At 54.0% G+C, this 23768-nt stretch overlaps 1 protein-coding gene across 1 annotated transcript in view; it reads left to right on the forward strand.

The window, feature by feature from the left end:
* Positions 1 to 326: 326 nt before the first annotated feature.
* The window catches only part of PYGB (glycogen phosphorylase B), a 35749-nt gene continuing 12307 nt past the window's right edge, over positions 327 to 23768 (forward strand). Inside the window, exons 1-12 of the mRNA XM_055544138.1 lie at positions 327 to 678; positions 11118 to 11219; positions 13504 to 13582; positions 14826 to 14929; positions 16920 to 17051; positions 18589 to 18700; positions 18991 to 19073; positions 19889 to 20032; positions 20451 to 20543; positions 21880 to 22026; positions 22767 to 22930; positions 23596 to 23710. Coding sequence (XP_055400113.1) covers positions 436 to 678; positions 11118 to 11219; positions 13504 to 13582; positions 14826 to 14929; positions 16920 to 17051; positions 18589 to 18700; positions 18991 to 19073; positions 19889 to 20032; positions 20451 to 20543; positions 21880 to 22026; positions 22767 to 22930; positions 23596 to 23710 — 1518 coding nt within the window. The 5' untranslated portion in view covers positions 327 to 435. The remainder of the gene's footprint in view (positions 679 to 11117; positions 11220 to 13503; positions 13583 to 14825; positions 14930 to 16919; positions 17052 to 18588; positions 18701 to 18990; positions 19074 to 19888; positions 20033 to 20450; positions 20544 to 21879; positions 22027 to 22766; positions 22931 to 23595; positions 23711 to 23768) is intronic.

Consider the following 23768-nt stretch of genomic DNA (forward strand, 5'->3'; position numbering starts at 1 on the left):
CTAGCTGAGAGGCTTTGGAGAGGGTAAGGAGCAGGAGGAGACGCCGTCTCGGGGGCGTGGACAGGAGAGAGATGCTGGGAGGAATGGGCCGCAAGCCCAGGACCTCACGCTCAGCTTTGCGCGTGGAGAAACTCAACAGTACTCCTTCACTCAGGCGTAGGTACTCCGCCCCTTCTGCGGCCCCGCCCTCCAGCAGGCCCCGCCCCTCCTGCGGCCCGGCCCCTCCAGCAGGCCCCGCCCTGCCCGCGGCCCTGGCGCTGCGCGCAGTCGCGCCCGCGGCCCCTCCCCTCCTTGCAGCCGCGGCGCACTGCGCAGGCGCGGCCTGGCAGCTGGTGAAGCCGCAGCATCCCTAGCGCGGGCGTGTCCCAGCGGCTCGCCTTGTCCTCCTCCTGCTCGTCGTCCTCCTCGTCCTCGTCCTCCCGGGCGGCCGGCGCGATGGCAAAACCACTGACGGACGGCGAGAGGCGGAAGCAGATCAGCGTGCGCGGGCTGGCGGGGCTGGGCGACGTGGCAGAGGTGCGGAAGAGCTTCAACCGGCACCTGCACTTCACGCTTGTCAAGGACCGCAATGTCGCCACGCGCCGCGACTACTACCTGGCGCTGGCGCACACCGTGCGGGACCACCTGGTGGGCCGCTGGATCCGCACGCAGCAGCGCTACTACGAGCGCGACCCCAAGGTGAGGCGCGCCGGGGAAGAGGGCGCCCGGGGGAAGACGGCTGCCCGGTGGCTCGGACAGGGAAGCGTCCGCCTGCAATGCGGGAGATGCGGGCTCGGTCCCCGGGTGGGGAAGACCTTCTGGAGGAGGGCACAGCAGCCCAGTCCAGTGTTCCTGCCTGGAGAATCCCATGGACACACGAGCCTGGCGGGCTGGGGTACGCGGGGTCGCAGAGAGTCGGGCATGACTGAGCGAATCTCTGTCTTTATGTCTGTCCCGGGTGGAGAGAGACCTCGGTGAGGAGGGACCTCCGGGGTGGGGAGAGACCCCCAGGTGAGGAGGGAACCCCCCCTGAGATGGGGAGAAACCCCGCACCCCCAGGTGAGGAGAGACCCCTGGGTAAGGAGAGATCCCTGAGATGGTGAGAGACTCACAGGGTGGAGAAGGACCTCTGGTGAGAGGAGACCGCTCCTACCCCAAGTGAGGAGAGACCCCAGTGAGGAGGGATGGACCACCCTTGAGATGGGGGGAGACCGCCCCCACCCCTTGCCCCGGGTAAGAGGGGACCCCTGGGTGAGGAGAGATCCCTGGTGAGAAGAGACTCTGGGTAAGGAGTGACCGCTGGGGTGAAGACACACACACACACACACACACACACACACACACCCGGGTGAGGCGGCCCTGCACACACACACACCTGGGTGAGGTGGCCCTGCACACACGCACACCTGGGTGAGGCGGCCCTGCACACACACGCACACCCGGGTGAGGTGGCCCTGCACACACATGCACACACACACACGGGTGAGGTGGCCCTGCACACACACACACACAGACATGAGTGAGGTGGCCCTGCACACACACATACACGGGTGAGGTGGCCCTGCGCACAGGCGCGCGCACACACACACACACACACCTGCCCTGGGTGAGGCGGCCCTGCACACAGCTTCATCTACACCTGCACACCACACGCTGAGCGCCTGAAGCCGAGCGGGGGGCCTTCTATCCGGTGGTGGAGCTGGAGTCACTGGGAAGCCTCTGAGACTGAGGCCCTCAGGGATGGGCCCTGCCTTCCAGGAGCGCACACCTGCTCTGGAGAACTTCTCTTAGCTGAAGGTTGGCAGACAGTAAGGAACTGTTGATTCTTTTTACATTTTATACAAGCGTAGGTTTATGGTAGATGAGTACAAGGTGCACAAGAGAGAACTTGTTCATCACGTCCATTACTAACTGTGTTAAGAATCCAGGTGTATTTGAGTGTACAGTTTTGTGGCTCTTCTGTTTCATTCATCAACATTTGTAACACTTGTAGTTTTTCAACAACTTTCCAAGTAAATATGATTCTTCAGTATCATTGATAGTTTTCAGTCTGATGCATATGTCATAGGCTTGGCCAGGCCCCTGCTGCCAGTTTTGTTTGTTTTTTTGGTTTTGTTTCTTGCTTCTCGATCATGGAGCATTGTACCCTTTGTTTTATACTAATGTAGAGTGAAAACTGATGAGGGAAAGACACACCTGTAGACCTAACACCAGTTTGCAAAGTTTGATTTGCAGTAGACACCTGGGCACTGGGGCAGTTGCTTCGTTGATAGTGTTTTTGTAGGGTGTTAAGAAATGTTTAATAATTGCTAAGTCTGAGATTGGTTGCTTTTCCAAGCTTTTTCTGGGGCACTCCTTTTTCTAAAAGAGTAGTGGTAAAAAAGACAGATTTGTTAGAATACTAACCAGCCTCTTGATGTTTAGTATGCAAGACAGTGAAGTCACACCAAATGGCTAAAACAGGTTATTTCAACAAGGGCTTGGGTCGACTTTGCCAGGGAAGCTGGCCAAGAGGCAGGGCTCCCCCAGAATTCCCTGCTGGTGGCAGAGCTCCACTTTGCAATATCATTGTTATTCATACAGCAGGTGACAAGCTACATTTCTGCCTGCACACTCAAGGGCATTTCCCTGCAGCTGAACCAGAATGTACCACAGCACCCAAGGGACCCCTTAGAGTCTTTATTCTATGTTTAGATCCGAAAAAGACTGGTGATGGGCTCAGGGATTGCGGAAATAACCTTTCCTGAATAGGATTAAATTCCTCTAACAAAACAGGTTTGCTGATCCTCACTGATGGCTAGGGTGCTATAGGCATAAACATTCCTCTTTTAAGGAAACCACACAGCCTGTAAATGGAAGGTTGTTTGCCTCTCCTGGATAGGAAGGTCCTTTGAAAGTGGAAACTTTGAATTTAACTGCTTCGGTCTGTCTGATCCATGTTGAAAATAGGCTCATCATTTCCTTTTCCTGCAAAAGTTACATGCTTGCTTATCAAGCAGGGGTCACCAACCTCTTAGGGACCAGAGTCTGGTTTCATGGAAGACAGTTTCTCCATGGCCCCTGGTGGGGTGGGAGGGGATGGTTTCTGGATGATTCAAGCACGTTACATTTATTCTGCACTTTGTTTCTATTATTATTACATTAGCTCCACCTCAGACCATCAGGCACTAGATCTCGGAGGTTAGGGAACCCTGTTGGAGAGGACAAGAAACCCTGTTTTGTTAGAGGAATTTAATCCTGTTCAGGAAAGGTTATTTCTGCAGTCCCTGAGCCCACCACCAGTCTTTTACGGATCTAAACATAGAATAAAGACTCTTAACGGGTCCCTATGGTGCTGTGGTACATTCTGGTTCAGCTGCAGGGAAATGCCTTGAGTGTGCAGGCAGAGATGTAGCTTGTCACTGCTACACCTCTGATCCCGGGAGGATCAGAGCATGAGGGAAGGTGTGAGGGCTCCCAGAAATAATCCTGCAGAGCCACACCCCCACCCTAAGCACGGCCTCAAGGATCTGTACCATTACTTCAGACTTTGGCAGCCTGACGATCTAATCAATAATCAGACTGCTTTTATTTAATATTTTTATTTACTTAAAAACAGTTATCCAGTTCCTTGTGATTATTGGAGACAAAAATTTGAAAACACAGATAAGCCAAAAGGATACATTAACTGTAATCTCACCACCTAGTGATAAAATGTAAATGCTACAGACGTCTTGTGTTCCGCATCTCTTTTTCTGGGCAGGTAGAGACACTTGTTTTTATTACACAAAATAGTGCAGTGCCATGCTGCACCTATTGTTTCGTAACTCTTTCAAGCATTCTATTTTTGGTAATAGTAGAAACAATTGAAGCTCAGTGCTTAGAGGAAGAGTTTTCAAGTAAGCTGCCTGGCACAGCAGCAAGTCAAAATATCTGGCTAAAATTAAGAGGTCTGCACTTGGCAGGACTCAGCGCTTAATATTAAAGCGGCTCCAGGAGACTGAGGAGATGGGGAGGTCAGGACTCCACTCCAGACTCGAGAACGGAGAGGAGCTGGGTGGTAAGGGATGGCTCACACAGATCCAAGCCCCTCAAGGCCTGGCTTTACCACTCAGATTGTTCCACCTTGGGCTGGGGTAGATTTCTTTCTTGGTCTCAGTTTTTTTCATCTTTAAAATGAGGAAGGTCAAGCTAGGTAATCCATTTCTGAGTCCCTTTCCTTTCTAAAACATCATAGTTTTGTGTTTGCTGGTAAAATGTTTCCATTTTACATTGACATTCAGTCCAAAAAGAATTTGAGAATGCTTGAGGAAGACATGACACAGGGGCTTCCCTGGCAGTCCAGTGGTTAAGAATTTGCCTGCCAGTGCAAGGGACACAGATTTGATCCTTGGTCTAGGAAGATTTCACGTGCCTCTGAGCAGCTAAGCCCATGTACCACAGCTGCTGAGCTCGTGTGCAGCAACTGCTGAAGCCCAAGGCCCCTAAAGCCTGTGCTCTACAAGAGAAGCAATGAGAAGCTCTGCAATGTGCAGAGCAATGTGCTCTGCAATGAGAAGCCCGAGCACCACAACAAAAAAGACCCAGCACAGCCAAGAATAACAAATAATTTTTTTTTAAAAGATACAATACAAAAGGTTCAACTTCATAGAAAACCTCAAAAAGAAAGTTGGGGCAAAAGACAGTAAGGGTAGGAAAGTGGATTAAGTTCAGGTGTAAAGTTAGGACACAAAATGCCAACCTAAGTTCCGGTAACAGAGCACATGGCAGGTCATGTGCAGTTATGGGAGTCCTCAGTCTCTACTAGAGATTCTAAAATGGGCAGGTGGGAGATTTCTTCCATGGATCTCTAGAGCAGATGTTGTATAAGGTGGACAGCTGGCCCGATGGGCACCCCTGCAGTGGATGGACTGGTCAGTTTACCATGGCTCTTCTCCATGAGCTCTTGGCAGAACCATCATGGTAGACTAAGAAAAGAAGCTCTACCACTGGGCCCAAGCTCCTGTCTTAAATGTTTCTAGTAAGATAATCATAAATAATACAGTCAGTCTTATGGTTTTACTGGATTTGGGAATTGAAGGAAGATAATCTGGAGCAGTGTTTTATACCCTTGGCTGCCCACAACCCCCACTTCTGAACTTCTGTTCTAATAAGGCAGGAGTGGGACCAGCACTGGGATCTTTTTGACCCAGGCAGCGGTCCTGATGTGTTTGCTGTGTTTGCACTCTGTGGTTCTGCTTGTGGCTGTGGTGTTCTGATGTGTTTGCACTCATCTGTGTGAACTTGATCTTGTATCCCGTGGACAAGCCTCCCTGATAGCAGAGAGCTCAGAATTACTTTCTGTGGCCAGAAGCTGGGGAGGGGCAGATGGTTCGTGTTGCTGATTACCCTGACAGCTTGCCGAGTGGAAGGTTGGGTGAAGCCACTGTCTATGAGATGGGGAAACTCTGCATGTGCGCCACAGTTTCTCATAGAAGACAGCCTAACCTCTGCTCCTTTAGGCTGTGATGGTTCATTTTCTGTGTCAGCTTGGCTGGGCTATGGAGCCCAGATATTTGGTCCGATATTAATGTGGATGTTTGTTTGAAGGTGTTTTCTGACTAAACGTGAAAGTAACGTTTAGTCAGTGGATTTTGAGGAAAGTAGTATCTTCTGTAACGTAGGTGGGCCTCTATTCAGTTGAAGGCCTGAACAGAGCAAAGACTGACACCCCATTTGGAGTCCAGATGCCACTCCTCCATGCCTCGCCTCACCAGATTTTGGTCTTGAACCTCTGTGATTACGTGACCCAGCTCCTTAAATAAATCTGTGTGTATGTCCTGGAGATTCTGTTTCTCTGAGGAGCCCTGACTTATCCAAGCTGCTGTGGATGGCAGGCCCTTTGTATCTTTATGAAATTTTGTAACCCATCTCACTTCTGTATCCCAGCCCTTTGTAGATGATTTTTTTTAATTTATTTTTTGTCTGCATCACATAACATATGGGATGTTAGACCCCCCACCAGGGATCGAACATTTGTGCCCTACATTGGGAAGGCAGAGTCTTCATCACTGGACAGCCAGAGAAATCCTTGATGATTTTTTAAATGTTTATTTTGCATGATTTCAGACTTTCAAAAGTTGCAAGAATGATGTAAGAATCCCCATATGTTCTTTATCCGAATTCCCCATTTTTAACTTGTTTGTTATATCCTTCTCTCTTTATAAATACAATTTTTTTTTCTGTGAACCATTTGAAAGTAAGTTTTAGACTTGATAACCAACACTTTCCATCTACAAACTCAAATATGTGATTGGAAAAAAATCAGGGAGATTCCCTTATACTAGCAGAGCACTTAGAAAAGACTTGGGGTGCTCACACCATCACAGTGTTGTCACCTGCAGATCTTACTCGGCTTTGTTGGTTGTCCCACGGATAAGAAATACAAGTAAGAAGACTGAGAGGACTTTATACATCTTTTCAGATATACCTCCTTCCCCACCCTACCCCCACCCCCTCATTAAGCAGAGCAGGCTCTAGCCCGTATGGAATCCCATACATTTTAAGACACGAAGCAGATAAACAGCAGGCAATAGATGGTTAGCTTTTTCTACCTTGTAGAGAAGGGGGTTCTTAGAATATGGCGAAAGGGCAGGAAAAATGAATACAGAAATTTAGAAAGGTGATTGGATGACAGAAAGGTTTCGCTAGATCTTCTGGAATGGGAATTACATATAATTTCAGTTTTAGCTGAGTGTCTTTTCTCAGCCTTGAAACATTACTTCAAGGTGAAAGTAGCTGTTTACCGGGCTTCCCAGGTGTCGCTAGTGGTATAGAACCTGCCTGCCAATGCGGGAGACATAAGAGACATGGGTTTGATTCCTGGGTCAGGAAGATTCCCTGGAGGAGGGCATTTCAACCCACTCCAGTATTCATGCCTGGAGAATCCTATGGACAGAGGAGCCATAGGGTCGCAAAGAGTTGGACACGACTGAAGTGACTTAGCAGGCACGCACAGCTCTATTCACAACACTGAGTCATAACACTGAGTCACAGGTGGAGCTTGACGTGGTCCAGATCACTTAATATAAATTGATCAGGCTCTGGCTATCAGTCAGTGACAAGGAGGCCTCCATGACTGTCTGGCTCTGGGATGGGTCAAGTGGACACTTCATAGGTAGGGCTTAGCAGCATGTGAGTTAAACAGCCCAGGACTATAAAATTGACGTCATGGAGCGCAAAGTCAATCTGTTCCCTGCAAAACTAAATGATCTCTAAGATCCCTGCAGGTTCTCAAATCCTGTAATTTTATCCTATTTTACGTTTCCCAGATTTACTTTGAACAAACATACCTGCATTCTAATCCTAGGTAATAGTACCTAAAGTAAAAAAAAAAAAAAAAGAAGTTTGTGGTCTTCATTGAGATACAGCCTGCCAGTTAGGGGAAACCAAGATTCCTTGGGATTTCACTCCAAAGGAACATGCTGAGTGTGACTTTGTAGGTTAGGCCCTAAGACGTGTGGTAGATACCACCCTTCCTCTTCATGTGAGCAGAGTTGTGGTTTTATATAGAAAGCCATTTCCTCCAAAAAGCCCCTTGGACGCAGTGGCATGGACGTGGAGATGTGCTCAGGACAGGAGTGAGCCTCAGCTCTCTGGCCAGTGGGGGCCATCCCCCCTCCACAGCAGTTCTCATCTTGCAGTGGGATAACAGACACGAGGGGGCCTCCATGGCTTTGGAGAGGCTGGGGGGGCCCACTGGAGCTGACCTCTGTTTTGGGTCAGTGATCAGTGTCCATGTGTCATGTCAGGGCCAGTTCTGTCTGGCAGGAGCCTCTCTGTGCTGGGAGGGCAGCTGGTGAGTTAAGATGACAGGAGACTGTGTGGCTGCATGTTCCTGGCACAGGTAGAATCCGGTTCTTGGTGGCGGGGAAGTGGATTGCCCCAGTCTGCACCGAGCTTCATTGCCCTGAGTGTTGAGAAAGTTCTTTGTTTCCTCTTCCTGCAGAGCGTTCAGACTTTGCTGTTAAACAAGGGCTCTAAACACACTTTTAGGAGAGGGAGAGTAAATGGAGATCTCAGAAAGCCCAGTTCTGTTATTATTAATCTCAGTTCTATAGAGAGATTGACAAATGAGGCTGTATCTATTTATATTAAACTCCATGTTCATAGAGTTCATTAACTCCTGAGACTCTTTGTGAAGTCGCTCCGTCGTGTCTGACTCTTTGCAACCCCATGGACTGTAGCCTATCAGGCTACTCCATCCATGGAATTTTCCAAGCAAGAGTACTGGAGTGGATTGCCATTTCCTTCTCCAGGGGCTCTTCCCAACCCAGGGATCGAACCTAGGTTTCCCGCATTGCAGGCAGATGCTTTACCATCTGAGCCACCAGGGAAGCCCTCTAAGACTCTTTAGGAGATTAATATGCTGTATAATATTTTCATTGATCATGTTTTCATCTGTTTTTGTCAAAGAGCTTTGTTGATGCTTTACTGTGATGTTACCTCTTGGGGTGGGCTCTGCATGTAATAAACAAACTCAATTGATAAAAAAAAAATCAAGGCTGCCTCTAGGCCATATAACACTTGTTACAGCCATATTGCAAAGAAGGAACCCAGCCAAAAGGTTCAGTGACCTAGTTCAGCCCTGGAGATGGCCCCCTAGAGGTGTGTGGCAAGGTTAAGGGGGCCCTGCTGTTCTCAGGCTCCAGGAGATGAGTGTCTGGTCCTCAGTCAGAACCCCTGAGCCGGGAGGCCCTGTCCAGAGTTACAAAGATGGTGCCGGGACACAGGGCTGGGCCTGGCGGGCTGTGGGCCCACAGCAGCAGAGTTTGGGGCCAGCAAGTATTGGCCCTTTGCAGGTGAGCCCCCAGGCTTTTTCTTGGACCATGCCTGTGCCCTCAGCTGTTTTTGTTTGTTTTTTCCAGAATTACCACCCTGTTCTACAGGTTCCACACCCCTCCCCAAAAATCTGGCCTGGTGGGGGGCCCAGCATTGCTGAGTCCAGGGTGGACATGGTGCTCTCGGGGACATAGGTCACCCCATCTGCTGGGAAGGAGCCAGGATGGGACCCAGTCTGTATGGTTCAAATGTCATCGGCCAGCTTCTCAAGAACTTTCAGTTTTGATGGCTTCACACCAAATTATCTTAAGGAAACTGGGGAAAGCAAAATCAACATGTATGGTGAAGTTATAAAAGTACTCCCCACACAGGCAAAAACAGCAGCAGAAAACAAGGCACAGACCCTGAGACCAGAGCTCCGGCCAGGCGGGGCCTACAGAGGTGCCTGGCACAGGGCTGACCCTGCTCGGTTCCTTCTGAGTGGGGACAGTGCTTGGGGGTCCCCAGTGCCATGGCTGTCCCTGCTGTCCTCTTGTGCATGGAGCCATAGGAGACTCTCCCGGGCCTCTGTGCAGAACTAAGTACACTGCTGAACCCTGGACACCCGTGTTCAACTTGGGAGGAAAGTGAAAGAGATTCAAAGATTTTAAGGCCGATTGCAACATTTTATGCCTCAGCACCCATCTCTTAGGAAAAGAGATAATCAAGCTATTTTCCTAGTGCCGCTCAGTCGTGTCCAACTCTTTGCGACCCCATGGACTGTAGCCCACCAGGCTCCTCTGTCCATGGGATTCTTCAGGCAAGAATACTGGAGTGGGTTGCCGTTTCCTTCTCCAGGGGATCTTCCCGACCCAGGGATCAAACCCAGGTCTCATGCATTGCAGGCAGACGCTTTACCCTCTGAGCCACCAGGGGAAGCCCAAGTTAAAAGTTGGAAACATCAAACTACAGCTTTTAAAATACATATTTGTATGAATAGTTGCAGGCAAAAAGAAAACATCTCAACCATATCCCTGACCTGCCAACTTATAAAACCTCTCGGGAGAACCCCAGAAGGAGGCCGGTGGGGGAAAATGCCCCTTGTGTGTGCCTGGGAGAAGGGAATGTTCACAAGATGTTCACTCACTCAGACAGCTAGGCACTGTCATCTCGGTGTGTTTGCCCGTTGGTTACCAAGCCCCGTGGGAACCCCATATACTAATAAATCAGCTCAAGTGTAGGGTAAATACCATCCAGGACGATGAAAGGTCAGGAAGAGGCAATGGGCCGTGAGCAGCAGTGACAGCCGTGGTGGGTAGAGAGAAGTTAGTAACACTGTGATGAGTCTGTGACTTAAAGGACACTGGAACAGGGATGGGAATTTTGAAGCCAGGCATTCATATGATAAAAAAATGTGGAAGAAAGGCTATCTGAGACTGAAATCTGTACTTTTTTTTTTGTATGCATGCATGTTCTTTCGATTTGTAGATTTGATATGTATGGAAAGTTTTCTTAAATTATATTTTTTAAAAATACATTTCTTTATTTGGCTCCACTGGGTCTTAGTTGTGGCATTCAGGATCTTTAGTTGTGGCCTGTTAGGTCTGGTTCCCTAACCAGGGATCAAACCCAGGCCCCCTGCATTGGGAGCCTTAACCACTGGACCACCAGGGAAGTCCCCCCAAGGCCTTACTCTGGATGGCTGGAAGCAGCATGGAGGTCCCGTGTAGGAGCAGGACTCTGGGGGCCGGATCTCGACTCTGCTGCTGCCTTCCATGGCACATTGGGTGGTCGCAGGGGGCAGACGGCCCCAGGTGTGGGAAGCGTTGGAATCCTGCATGATCCCCAACAAGTCTCTTCTTTTATACAGAAGTTTATCTCTCAGTCCCCCAAAGCCAGCAAATAGGCAGCAGATGGAAACAGACAGACGTGTCCATCGATCTGTCCCATTGTGTTGACCGTGCCGTTGGCACTGAGTGCCCAGTGCATGTGTCAGGAGCTGTTCACCCTGCAGGGCTGGCTCACCCCCGCCAGGCGCAGACAGGGCTCCGTCTGTCCTCGGGGTCGGTTCCCCACCACTGCCCTGCCCCACCTCCCTGCCCTCAGGGGAGGTTCCTTTTTGTCCCCTTGGGGACTCCAGAAGGGCAGTGCACAGAATCTGCTTTTGAAGGACCCTCCCTGGGGGGCAGCCCCTGGAAAGGTGAGGTTGGCCGAGGCTGAAGGGAGGGAGCCCAATTTAGGGGTACGGGTAAGCGCAGTGTTGGCTGAGTGCATCCTCTCAGAAGGTCCGCTCTGCACTGGGATCTGCACGTACATGGGGCAGAACCAGCTGTTTCAGATGCCTCCTTTTGCTCCCTCAGCGCATTTACTATCTGTCCCTGGAATTCTACATGGGCCGCACCCTACAGAACACGATGGTGAACCTGGGCCTCCAGAATGCCTGCGATGAAGCCATCTATCAGGTGTGGTTCTTGGGGCCGGGCTGCTGGGGTGGTCTCCTGTGGGCACCGAGCCTTAATTTAGCCCTGCGGAGGCGAGTGCTGCTGTCTGGGACTGACCGCTCGGGCGTGGGGGGGATGGGTGGTGGGTGACGCGCCTTCTCAAGGAGAGAAAGTGAGGACTGGATGGGAGCTAATGCCTGGATGGCAGGGATGGGGGCAGGTTGTGATGCTGAAGCTCGAAGCTTCTCGACCATTGCGCGTCACATGCCCACCCCACGTGGCAGAAATGCCTGACATCGTTCCATTTCTCTTTACTTTATTGAACTGGTGGCCCACCTCCAGCTCCCCTCTCCCACCCTAAAGACACTTGTCCTGCACCTGCTTGTAAAATTGCCCTTCTCTCCTACTCGGAATTGTTGTCATTCAGTCGCTAAGTTGTTAACGACTCTTTGCGACTCCATGGGCTGCAGCACGCCAGGCTTCCATGTCCATCACCAACTCCCGGAGCTCACTCAAACTCATGTTCATCGAGTCGGTGATGGCATCCAATCATCTCATCCCCTGTCGTCCCCTTTTCCTCCTGCCCTCAATCTTTCCCAGCATCAGGGTCTTTTCCAATGAGTTGACTCTTTGCATCAGGTGGCCAAAGTATTAGAGCTTCTGTGGACAGAGGGGCCTGGTGGGCTACAATCTATGGAGTTGCAAAGAATGAGACGTAACTGAATGACTAATACAAGCAATAGCAAATACAGAGAGGCATGTATATTGTTAACATTGTACATTTTTTCCCCCTAAAATTCTGTTTCCCACTTGCTATTTAGCTTTTAGTTAAGCTTGTGTTGGGAAGGTTTCCGTGATGACAGAACTTGAGAATCTCAGGCACATGTTGGCAGTGCCTGCCTTTCAGGCAGGACGTGGGTACCAGAGGCTGTGAGCTGGACTGTCGATGGTGCAGGGCTGGATGGCCTCCTCCCCAGGCTCCCCAGTTAAAATGCAGTGTGAAAATAAAACACGCAAGACTTCCCTGGTGGTCCACAGGTTAACGCTTGACCTTCCAAAACAGGAGGTACCGGGAGCTAAGAGCCCACATGCCTCATGGCCAAAAAACCATAAAACAGAAGCAATATTGTAACATGTTCAATAAAGACTTTTAAAAAAAATGTTTAAAAAAAGAAAAAAACATCCCACTGCTGCATCACCCCAGGCTCCAGTTCCAGAGCGGGTTCCGCTAAAAACTAGAAATTCATAAGAAGCCACTCTCTCCTGAGTGTGCCATCAAGGACACACTTAAAATTACAGGAAAGTTAAAATATACATGGAAATTGTCTGCTGTGATGAACGTCTTCACACACCATCATCACCTGGCTTCTTTAGTCCTCAAGCCCAAGTCATGGCTGGTCTTATTTCCTGTATAGCCCCACCACTCCCAAGTTATTTAAGAGCCAATATCAAATGTCTTAATAGTTCACATGTAAATATTTCACTAGATATTTCTTTTCTTTTTCTTCGGCCAAGCTGCACAGCTTGCCAGACTCCTCTATCCTTCACTATCTCCCAGAGTTTGTGCAAACTCATGTCCATTGAGTTGGTGATGCCATCCAACCATCTCATCCTCTGTCGTCCCCTTTCTCCTCCTGCCTTCAGGCTTTCCCAGCATCAGGGTCTTTTCCAGTGAGTCAGCTCTTTGTCTCAAGTGGCCAGAGTTCCTATTTTATAAATAAGTTTATTTGCACTGTTTTTTGGTTTCCACATGTAAGTAATATCACATAGTAATTATCTTTGTCTGGCTTATTTTGTTTGCTATGATAATCTCTAGTTGCATCTGTGTTGCTGCAAATGGCACTATTTCGTACTTTTTTATGGGTGAGTAATATTCCACATCTTCTTTATCATTCATCTTTCCATGGACATTTAGGTTGTTGTTTCCACGTCTTGGCTGTTGTGAAGGTGCTGCAACAAACATCGGGGTGCACATGTCTTTTCCAGTTAGAGTTTTCTTCTGACTGATATATGCCTAGGAGTAGGATTGCAAGATCATATGGTAGTTCTCTTTTTAATTTTTTGAGAAACCTCCATACTACTCTCCCAGTGGCTGTACCAATTTACATTCCCACCAGCAGGATAGGAGCATTCCGTTCTCCCCACATCCTAACACCAAATTTTAATGTTGGGTTCTCAAGTCTAAAAGAAAGCAGCCTCTATCCTCTGATTGCTACAAGCTCACAGGATTTAAATATCTTTCCACCTATTACTTGAGAGAAAATATGAAGTGCTATTAAAATGTTACCTCTGTTTCTGTTCACAGTTGGGGCTGGACTTGGAAGAACTGGAGGAAATAGAAGAGGACGCTGGCCTGGGGAACGGAGGCTTGGGGAGGCTGGCAGGTAACCCCGGCCCCGTCCAGGACAGGCCTTTCCTGACACAGCGCTTGGTCAGTGTGCTCACTTGCACATGGAGAGGCCAAGGTCAGCTGTGCTCCCGGCACTGGCCTGTCAGGGCAGATTTGTCTCTCAGAGTGGATGGGACAGTGTATCCTCCAGGTCGAAATCTTTGCTACCGGTAGGAAGAAAAAAATCAACTTATACTATTCTCTTTCATACAAGGGGCACTTCATAATTATGGAGACCAGATTTGCCAGTCCTGGGACCTGGTGCAGAGAGAGGTTTCCGACATACATACCTACCACCTTCCTGATTGGGAGGAGAACAGGGATAGAATCACACACACATTTATGAACATAGCCCAACTTAAAGCACCTGCTCCTGCCTTACTGCAGTGAGCTGACTGCCCCGAAGAGGCAGAGCTGTTCCTCTCGGAGCTGTCGCTCCCTTCTCACCCGATTGGAGAGCAGCCTCAGTTTGGTGTTTTTTAGTTTGGGGTATTTTTTCCCCTTCCTGTTTTAATTATTTTTGCCGGCCTTTATGGGGCGAAGGAGCTGGGTTAAGAACTCAGAAGCGGAAGCAGCAGTCCCAGTGAGACTGGATCGGGCTGTGTCCTGCTGGGCTCTTGGGCCCGGAGCTTCTGGAGCAGAGAGGATCGATTCTGTGCCTCCCTGGAGTGTGTGGGGCCTCAGAGTTTATAGTACCATGCGATGGCCCCACCTGCCCCTTCTGAGAGGCGTCCTCCTGTGAAGGGAGCAAATGCCCTAACATTGATCTGTGTGCGTGTGTGTGTGTTTATGCTTTCAGAATTCAAGTTAAATTCTGCAGACATTGTAAGTGCAGCATGTTTCTGGCAGATGAAACATCCCACAGATCTTCACCCTGGGCTGGGTCTGCCCCACATCCGGGGAAAGGCCCTGTGCACCCCACTTGAGGGCAGGGACGGTGTGTGGAGATGGGCCGAGTTTGGCCGTGTCCTTTGTGTTCGTCCCCCTTCCCACGCCCCCAGGTAGTCCCCATGTTGATGTTGTCTTAGCCGTAGGCTCTTAGGTGAAAGAGCCTCAGTGGTGGCCCAGCAGCCTCAGCCTTACCTTTTCATGAGACCTGAGGCCAACAGGTCCCCACAGAGCCACTGCCTGCCACCCTGGGAGCTGCCCCCCGACACGGGGTGTCTGCTTGCCTCAGTGTCCAGGCCTGGGCTCAGAGGCCTTGGATCTGCTGACTGTCCCTGTGTTTGGACTTCCAGCCTGCTTCCTTGACTCGATGGCCACCCTGGGCCTGGCGGCGTACGGCTACGGGATCCGCTATGAGTTTGGGATTTTCAACCAGAAGATTGTCAATGGCTGGCAGGTGGGTGTGGTTTTCTTCCTTCACTCACTTGCGGCCCTTGGGCACACAAGAAAGTCACCAGGCGTTGTCAGGTCTACTTCTGGACTTTCTGCTCCTCCAGGGAGGCTGCATTCCAGCCCTTGGCAGAGCGGAGGGGACGGGGGTGGGCGGTGCTGAGGGCCCCGGGTGCTCCGTGATCTGTGTGCCATCCCCTCACCCAGCAGGGCCTGTCGCCCATGTGTTCTCATTGCACATGGCTTCTGTGTGGCAACAGGACGTCTGGCGGGCTCAGGCCAGAGCCCAGCTGGGCCTCTTGTATTTGGGAAGATGCTGCTTCTGCAGACAGCTCGTGGTCCTGCTCCGCAGAGGGGACCAGGCTCTGACGTTGGAATCTCACTGACATACAGGGAAGGAACACCTTCCTGCCACCAGGAAGTCAAAGGCAGGACCAGTTCTGTGAGGAGTGTCTGCCTGCCCCAGGCAGAAGGGGCTCGTCTTCTGTAGAGTCCTGAGAGAGGGACTCGGGAAGCAATAACCTCAGCCACACCACTGTCCCCAAACGACTGCCCAAATGCTCCTTCTTGGGACTTGCCTCCTTTCTGTCTCTGTGACTTGGTTGTCCTGGACGTGTGGTGTAGCCAGAGCCGTCTTTCTTTCGTGCCCTGATTGTCCCGGTCACGTCATGTAGATGGAGTGGTGTGTGGACTCCAAGTGACATCTTGAGGTTTGTCAGTGCGCCTCAGGACTTCTCCCTTTTACTGCTGAATTCAAAGCATTCTTAATGTCTTTTTATTTTGATCAGTTTTTCTGCATTTTATATGAATTTTTTTAGTAGTCCAAAAGTGAAAGTGAACATTGCTTAGTCATGTCCGACTCTTTGCAACCCCATGGACTATACAGTCCATAGAATTCTCCAGGCCGGAATAGTGGAGTGGGTAGCCTTTCCCTTCTCCAGGGGATCTTCCCAACCCAGGGATCAAACCCAGGTCTCCCGCATTGCGGGCAGATTCTTTACCAGCTAAGCCACAAGGGAAGCCCAAAAATACTGGAGTGGGTAGCCTATCTCTTCTCCAGTGGATCTTCCCGACCCAGGGATTGAACCAAGGTCTCCTGCATTGCAGGCTGATTCTTTACCAGCTGAGCTACAGGGAAGCCCTAATAGTTCAAAGTGTTCACTTTTAAATCGAGAACCTTGACCAGAATTGGGAATCTTTACCTTGTAAATCAACTGCAGTTGTGTTTCCATGCTGGGGCTCATCATCTGGGTGGCGTGGTGGTGTGGGTGGGGGGCGGGGCCCATTGATGCCCAGGACCGCCACCCCTCTCACCTGCCACTCCCCCCACATGCCCCCCTCTCCTGCCACCCTCCCCTCACCTGCCGCCCCCCCACCGCCCCCACTCTCACCTGCCGCCCCCCTGCCCTCACCTGCCACCCCCCTACCCTCACCTGCCCTCACCTGCCATCCCCCCTCACCTTCTGCCCTCCCTTCACCTGCCACCCCCCTCACCTGCCGCCCCCCTCACTACCCCCACCCTCACCTGCCACCCCTCTGCCCTCACCTGCTGCCCCCCCAACCTCACCTGCCACCTGCCCTCACCTGCCATGCCCCCCTCACCTGCTGCCCCCCTCATCTGCCGCCCTCCCTTTACCTGCCGCCCCCCACCTGCTGCCACCCCTCACCTGCCGCCCCCCTCACCTGCCCCCCTCACCTGCCATCCCCCTCACCTGCTGTCCCCCTCACCTGCTGCACCCCCTCACCTGCTGCCTCCCACCCTCACTTGCCTCCCCCCTTACCTGCTGCCCCCTCACCTGCTGCCCCCTCACCTGCCCCCCTCATCTGCCGCCCCCCCCTCACCTGCCCCCCTCACCTGCCTCCCCCCTCACCTGCCCCCCTCACCTGCTGCCCCCCTCACCTGCCACCCCCCCTAACATGCCACCCCCCCTCACCTGCTGCCCCCCTCACCTGCTGTCCCCCCTCACCTGCCGCCCCCTCACCTGCCGCCCCTTCAGGTGGAGGAGGCCGATGACTGGCTGCGCTATGGGAACCCCTGGGAGAAGGCACGGCCGGAGTACATGCTGCCCGTGCACTTCTATGGGCGCGTGGAGCACAGCCCCGAAGGCGTGCGCTGGCTGGACACACAGGTACCACAGGCGCTTCCTGGGGTGGGGGGCTGAGCACAGGGACCCTCAACTTGCCTCATGTCAGGGGCTTCCCTTGGGGCTTCCCTGTGGGAGCTGCCTCCCCACACACTTGGTCGGGATGGTTCAGACCCCAACCATGAAGCTACCCCTGTAGTTTAACAGGAGCTGTGTCTCAGGGTGTTTTGTGGTGAGCAGGTTGGTGCCTGGAGGGGCAGGGTACGGGGGGGGCTGGTGAGAACAGCTCTGCATCCCGGGGCCCAGCGCTCACTCGCCGTGTGGCCCCGGCTCTCGGTAGGGTCTCCCGGCGCGGCTCACCGATTATCTGGAGCCATCAGTACCCTGGGCAGGGAGCCCTGGGCGGATGTCGCAGAATGGAGCGTCCCCACCCAGCTGGGCCCTGGTAGGGGGACCAGAGCAGGAATACCAGGTGCTGGAGGAGCATGGTGCTGGCCCCGACGGGCACACACGCAGAGTCCCCCCAGCTCAGAGATGGCGGGAGGGTCAGAGGAGGGCTTTGTAGGGGACGGCGAGGGGGGGATAGTTTGCAGTGAGTAAGAAAGAGTCCGCTGTCCAGTGATCTGGGCAGATGAGGAAAAATAGGGCAAGCCCGTGAGCCACAGCTGTTCTTGTGGGCTGTCCAGATTCAAGTCTGAACTGGGACTCAGGCCAGGCAGGCCGGCAGCCCAAGATGCCAGAATAAGTTGTATTTAATTTTAAAAAGTGGGGAAGGGGTCTGGTCTTCTAGGTGTGTGCGAGTGAATGAAGGCCTGGAGACCCCAGTGGGATGCAATGAGGGCCTTCCCATGGGGCTGGGTCGTGGAGAGGGCCAGAGCGGTTTGCAGATGCTTTGCAGGGCTGGTTGAGGCCAGGGTCAGGGACAGGGTTGTGGGGAGATGGAAAGGAAGGATGAGACTGGGGTATAGCCCCACACCCAGTCCTTTGTGGCTCTGGGAGCTGCCTTCACACCCTGAAGCCACCCTCGGAAGTGGACCTGAATGTGAGCAGCCCCACAGGAAGGCCCGAGGGCAGCGAGGACCCGAGGCGGGGGTGCCTCTGTCGGCTAGAGCACACTGATGCTTCCGGGTACACGGGGATGGGGAGCAGGGAGCACACAGACCGCTTTGGTTTGCTGAAGTTCGAGGTCAAGGCCATAGGAGGAGCCTCCACAGACATGGGGCATGGTCAGAAATAGCAGCTGTGTGCGGGGTGAGGCTAAGCGAGTCTCAAAATCAAAGTCGCCCACGCAGAGTTGAGGGACGAGAGGGCAGGTGTGGAGGGCGGAGGCCAAGGACGCGGGAGGAGGGGCTGCCCAGGGCCAGGTGACCATGGACACTGGTATGGAAGGTAGGAGCTGAAGGAGGCCTACCTTCTTCAGGTAGGCCTGAAGAAGTGAGAGCGGTCGGTGTTGTTCGAGGCGGGAGGAGAGAAGCCAGAGGAGGGCGGGTGGCAGCCACCAGCAGGAGGCTGCTTCTGTGAGGGAGCCACCCCAGCCTCGGGGGGCACGGCCCAGGTTGGGGACCACGCTTTCCCTTGGCAGGTGGTGCTGGCCATGCCGTACGACACCCCGGTGCCAGGCTACAAGAACGACACCGTCAACACCATGAGGCTGTGGTCCGCCAAGGCGCCCAACGACTTCAAGCTCCACGACTGTACGTCCCCTCCTGTCCCCACCTGGGGCCTGATCCCAGACTGACCCCAACTGTGCTCACAGCCCACAGGGCTCCCCAGCACGGGAGGGCTGAGGGCGGGTTCCCCGTGAGCCTTAGGCTTCCCAGGGATCCTACGTCCTCCAGAAAGAGTCAGGGCCTGGGGCTGGGAGGGGCTGGGCAGCAGAGCAACCGTGGGGCGCCTTCTGCTCAGGAGTGCTTGTCCTCAGACCCATCAGGGCGCTTGCGAGCCTGACAGGCTTGAGGGTCCTGACCCCGCTCTCTGCCCTCAGTCAACGTGGGCGGCTACATCGAGGCGGTCCTGGACCGGAACCTGGCTGAGAACATCTCCAGGGTCCTGTATCCCAATGACAACGTGAGCAGCTGCTGCAATACCAGGGGGAAAGGGGACTCTCATCTGTGCTGCCTCCTAGTGCAGGAAGCTGGGCTCCATCAGGGCCCCCCTGCACCTCACACTGGTCTCAGCTGACCTCCTGAGAGTGAGGACGGACATGGCATCCCCGACAGGGCCCAGGAGCCCCCGGCCTCACACCTCCAGTCCTCCCCGTAAAGACAGGGCCACAGAGCCCTCACCTCACCTGCCGCTGGAGTCTGCTCTTTGGCACCTGCTGTGGCTCCCTAAGAATCGGGGGGTGCACTTGTCGGGTGGGCCCGGCAGTGCCTATCCTGCAGTGACGCCTTGAGACCCACCCGGTTGTGGTTTGAAAAGCTTTGTAGGCGTTTCCCCACATGCGAGATGGGGGTCTCAGCCACATGCTCCACAGCCCCCAGATTCTTAGCAGACGAGCCCTTAGGTTCAGCTCGGTGGGTGTGGTTTCTGTTTTACCAGTGAAATAAATATGTGCACACAGCAGCACAAGACCCTGGGCTGAAGGGCTCACAGGAAAATGCCCCCCGTTCCCCATCCTACCCCACAAGATTGCAAGCAGAATCTCCCGCTTCAGGCGTGAGGCCTCCGGACGCCTGCACCCCAGAGGTTGTGTTCCTGGCCTTGACCCGTCGCAGGGCGCTGTGTGACCCCCTCCTGGCTGCACTCCTTCCCTGTCTGAGGGTCACCTGACCTTGGCCCCAGATCTGGGCTGGACCCCAGCCTGGCCCCTCCCTGGGTTGGGGGCCCCAGGGCCCAAGGCCAAGGCTGAGCCCAGACTTGCCCTCTGGGCGTGTCTGCAGTTCTTCGAGGGGAAGGAGCTGCGGCTGAAGCAGGAGTACTTCGTGGTGGCCGCCACCCTGCAGGACATCATACGGCGCTTCAAGTCATCCAAGTTCGGCTGCCGTGACCCCGTCAGAACCTCCTTCGAGACGTTCCCAGACAAGGTGCGCTTGCAGAGGGGCCGAGCAGGGAGCCGAAGCCGGCCGTTTCCGGGCGGGGCCTCCTCCTTCCGGCCACGGCGGGCTGGGCCGGGCCGGGCGGGCAGCGGCTCTGCAGCCTGGGTCTCCATGTCCTCCGAGGACCGGGCCTGCGATGCTCTGAAGGGCCCTGTCGGGCAGAGCAGCCAGGTTGCAGGCTCAGTGGAGAGGCCAGCCACCCACGTCTGCCAGGCGGGAGCAGCGTTCTGAGGTGACCTGCTCCTTGCTCTTCGGCCCGTGCTCCACACTGGGACCCAGAGCCCGTGCTGCGCCGTCCACTGCCCGCGGCCGGCCCCATGACCAGGCTCCGCGGGCAGGCAGCTGAGGACCCCAGTTCTGCACGACCGGTCGAGAGGACTGAAGGGGTCGCCCCGTGTCAACGCAGGTGGCCATCCAGCTGAACGACACCCACCCAGCGCTCGCCATTCCCGAGCTCATGCGGATCCTGGTGGACGTGGAGAAGGTGGACTGGGACAAGGTGAGCTCTGCGCCCCGCCCTGCTGCAGGGCCGAGCACTGGGCTGGTCCTGGGACACGGAGCGGGGCCTCCCTGGGGGCCTACGGGAAGAGAGGGACGCTGTCCCTGGGAAGACAGGGCCGGGGGAAGGAGGACGTACAGGAGCGGCTCTGGAGTTTCTCCCGAGGGCAGAGTGCTGAGTACAGGCAGCAGGGCGAAGGCCAGAGAAGAGCGGTTTTCTGGACAAGAAAAGGATTCTGACACCTGTTGGAGCTTTTCATGTATGTTTTGTCATCTTGGAACTGTGGCCAAAGACCCAGAGGTGTTCAGCTTACAGAAATACATCGTTTATTTATAGGCTTGTTCTCCTCACCTCACTTATTTTGGTCCTGGACTCTTTAGAGGGGTTTTCTTGATATCACTAAATTAAATCAACATATAAAGCCATTTTGCCCCCTTTTTTAGTGCCAGAGCCCCTTTCTGATTTGGGGTGCACCTGTGGGTGGGGCTGAGCCGGTGCAGTTCACCTCTGGCCAGCAGAGGGCGGGGCCGCGCTCTCCTCCCCCTGTCCCTGGACCACGGGTGTGAAGTCAGTTTGGTGGAAATAAAGCTGCTTGGAGCTCTGTCGGGTTTGCAGAGGAAATGGGGGCGATTCCCAGGTAGCGAAGAGGTGCTTGGTTCCGTGTATGTCCCGGGTCACGACAGGAGAGTGAATCGGTTTGGTGTATGTGCTGGGTCACATCAGGAGAGTGAGGGGCGAAGCACTCACCACGGGTCTGGGAAGCTCCAGGCCCCAGAGCAGAGACACGCAGCTGGCAGGGCCCTTCCTGGTGGCATCTGAGCACCTGCCTCTGACCCTACACGTGCCCCTCAGCTTGGTGTCTGGCAGCTGGTCTTCTCTGTTCACTGTGGGGTTTCTGGAGTGTTGTGAGCTGGTCTCTGAACACTGTGGGGTTTCTGGAGTGTTGGGAGTTGGTCTTCTCTGAACACTGTGGAGTGTTCTGGAGTGTTGCTAGCTGGTCTCCTCTGTTCATTGTGGGGTGTTCTGGAGTGTTGCGAGCTGGTCTCTGAACACTGTGGGGTTTCTGGAGTGTTGGGAGCTGGTCTTCTCTGAACACTGTGGGGTTTCTGGAGTGTTGTGAGCTGGTCTTCTCTGTTCATTGTGGGGTTTCTGGAGTGTTGTGAACTGGTCTTCTCTGTTCATTGTGGGCTGTCTGGAGTGTTGCGAGCTGGTCTTCTCTGAACACTGTAGGGTTTCTGGAGTGTTGCGAGCTGGTCTACTCTGTTCATTGTGGGGTGTTATGGAGTGTTGCAAACTGGTCTTCTCTGAACACTGTGGGGTTTCTGGATTTTCACAGGCCTGGGAAATCACAAAGAAGACTTGTGCATACACCAACCACACGGTGCTGCCTGAGGCCTTGGAGCGCTGGCCAGTGTCCATGTTTGAGAAATTGCTTCCGCGGCACCTGGACATCATCTATGCCATCAATCAGAGGCACCTGGACGTGAGCATGGCGGGGCAGCGGGGGTGCACCTGCAGGGCCCACCCATCCTGTCGTGATGGGGGGAGGAGGGCCGCGCCTGCTCCCCTGAGCCCTCTTCTCCACTCCATATCGGACTGTCAGGCCTGAAACAGGTGCTTCTTGAACAGAATAGCCTCTGCTCACAGAGGACTTGGGGCCTGGGGGCTGGCCCTTGGCAGAGATGGTGGCTGTTCCCCACACTGGGAGCCCTGCTTTCGGGGTTAGGGGGAGCCCTTTTTCCCATATCTGAGGAGGTTCAGATGTAAGTGTCTGTTCCTGGCATGCCAGAGGCCTTTGTCCTGAGACGTCATTGCAGCATTTGGGTGATGGGGATAAAGTCACCCCTGAGACGTCACTGCAGCATTTGGGTGATGGGGAAAAGTCATCTGTGTCTTTTCTCTGTCATGCATAGAGAGGATGCTGGTACAGGAATGGGGGTACTTAGGGTTCAGGTGTGATGATTTTCCTCCTTTTGATCTTTTGGTGAAAGAGTGGTTGTTCTCACTGCTAGACTGTGGTTACATCCTGCCTGGGCCACCAGGCGCAGCATCTTCATCTCTTCCTGTGGGTCACACGGCACCTGCTCAGCTCCGCCAAGTCCACAGGCTAGGCCCGTGGCTCCCTGGGCCAAGGCAGCCCTGTGCTCAGGGCTAGCCAGCCTGGGTTCTAGCCGGCCTGGGGGAGCAGCCCCCGCCCTCCCGCTCACTGCTCTGTCCTTGTAGCACGTGGCCGCCCTGTTCCCTGGGGACGTGGACTGCCTGAGGAGGATGTCGGTGATCGAGGAAGGGGACTGCAAGCGGATCAACATGGCGCACCTGTGTGTCATTGGGTCCCACGCCGTGAACGGCGTGGCAAGGATCCACTCGGAGATCGTGAGGCAGTCAGTGTGAGTGGGGGGCGCCCTTCGGCTCCCACCCCATCCCTGCCACCTGCAGCGCAGTGGCTGAGGCTGGTAACCGCCCAGAGCTCAGTGGTGGGAGGGTGAGCCTCTGGCTCGATGGACGATGCTGGGGATGAGCCCTCTTGTCACTAGGAGCCCCTCCGGCTGTCAGTGTTCTCCATCTCTCCAGGCGGAAGATCTGCTCCTGGAGCACCTGCCTGGGGATGAGGGGCCCCGGGGCAGACAGGGGGAGGTCAGGGCTGAGGTCAGGGCAGAGGTCAGGGCTGGGGCTCATCCCCGAGAGGAACGAGGGATTCCGAGGGCAGGTTCCCTGCTCCAGCCCCTCTCCATGGGACAGGATCACAGAATTCCGTCTTTCAGTCCTCATCCCAGTCCTCAAGTGGAACACCTGCCATGAGTGCCCAGCGGCCTGCGTCCTCAGGGCTGGCCTGAGGCTTTGTGCGATGTACCGTTTTATCCCCACTGTCTGTCCATGGCCCGCTGTCAGGACCACTGGGAGGAGGCCAGGCTCCAGCCACCTGCCGGGGTGGTTGGGCTCCTGGGGAGACAGACAGCAAGGCTGGGTCCGGGGCCCTCCAGAGGGCCCTGTGCCCTTTGCCCACCTTGTTCCAACCAGCGTTTGCCGAGTCGCCTGTGGTCTGTGTGTTTAGCTTTAAGGACTTTTATGAGCTGGAGCCAGAGAAGTTCCAGAATAAGACGAACGGCATCACGCCCCGCCGCTGGCTGCTCCTGTGTAACCCGGGGCTGGCAGAGACCATTGCGGAGGTGAGGCTGGTGCCCCTGGGCCCGCCTGGGGCTGTGTGGGTGCGACCCACCCCCTTGT

Source organism: Bubalus kerabau, chromosome 13, assembly GCF_029407905.1.
Source record: "Bubalus kerabau isolate K-KA32 ecotype Philippines breed swamp buffalo chromosome 13, PCC_UOA_SB_1v2, whole genome shotgun sequence".
In the NCBI taxonomy this organism is placed as follows: domain Eukaryota; kingdom Metazoa; phylum Chordata; class Mammalia; order Artiodactyla; family Bovidae; genus Bubalus; species Bubalus kerabau.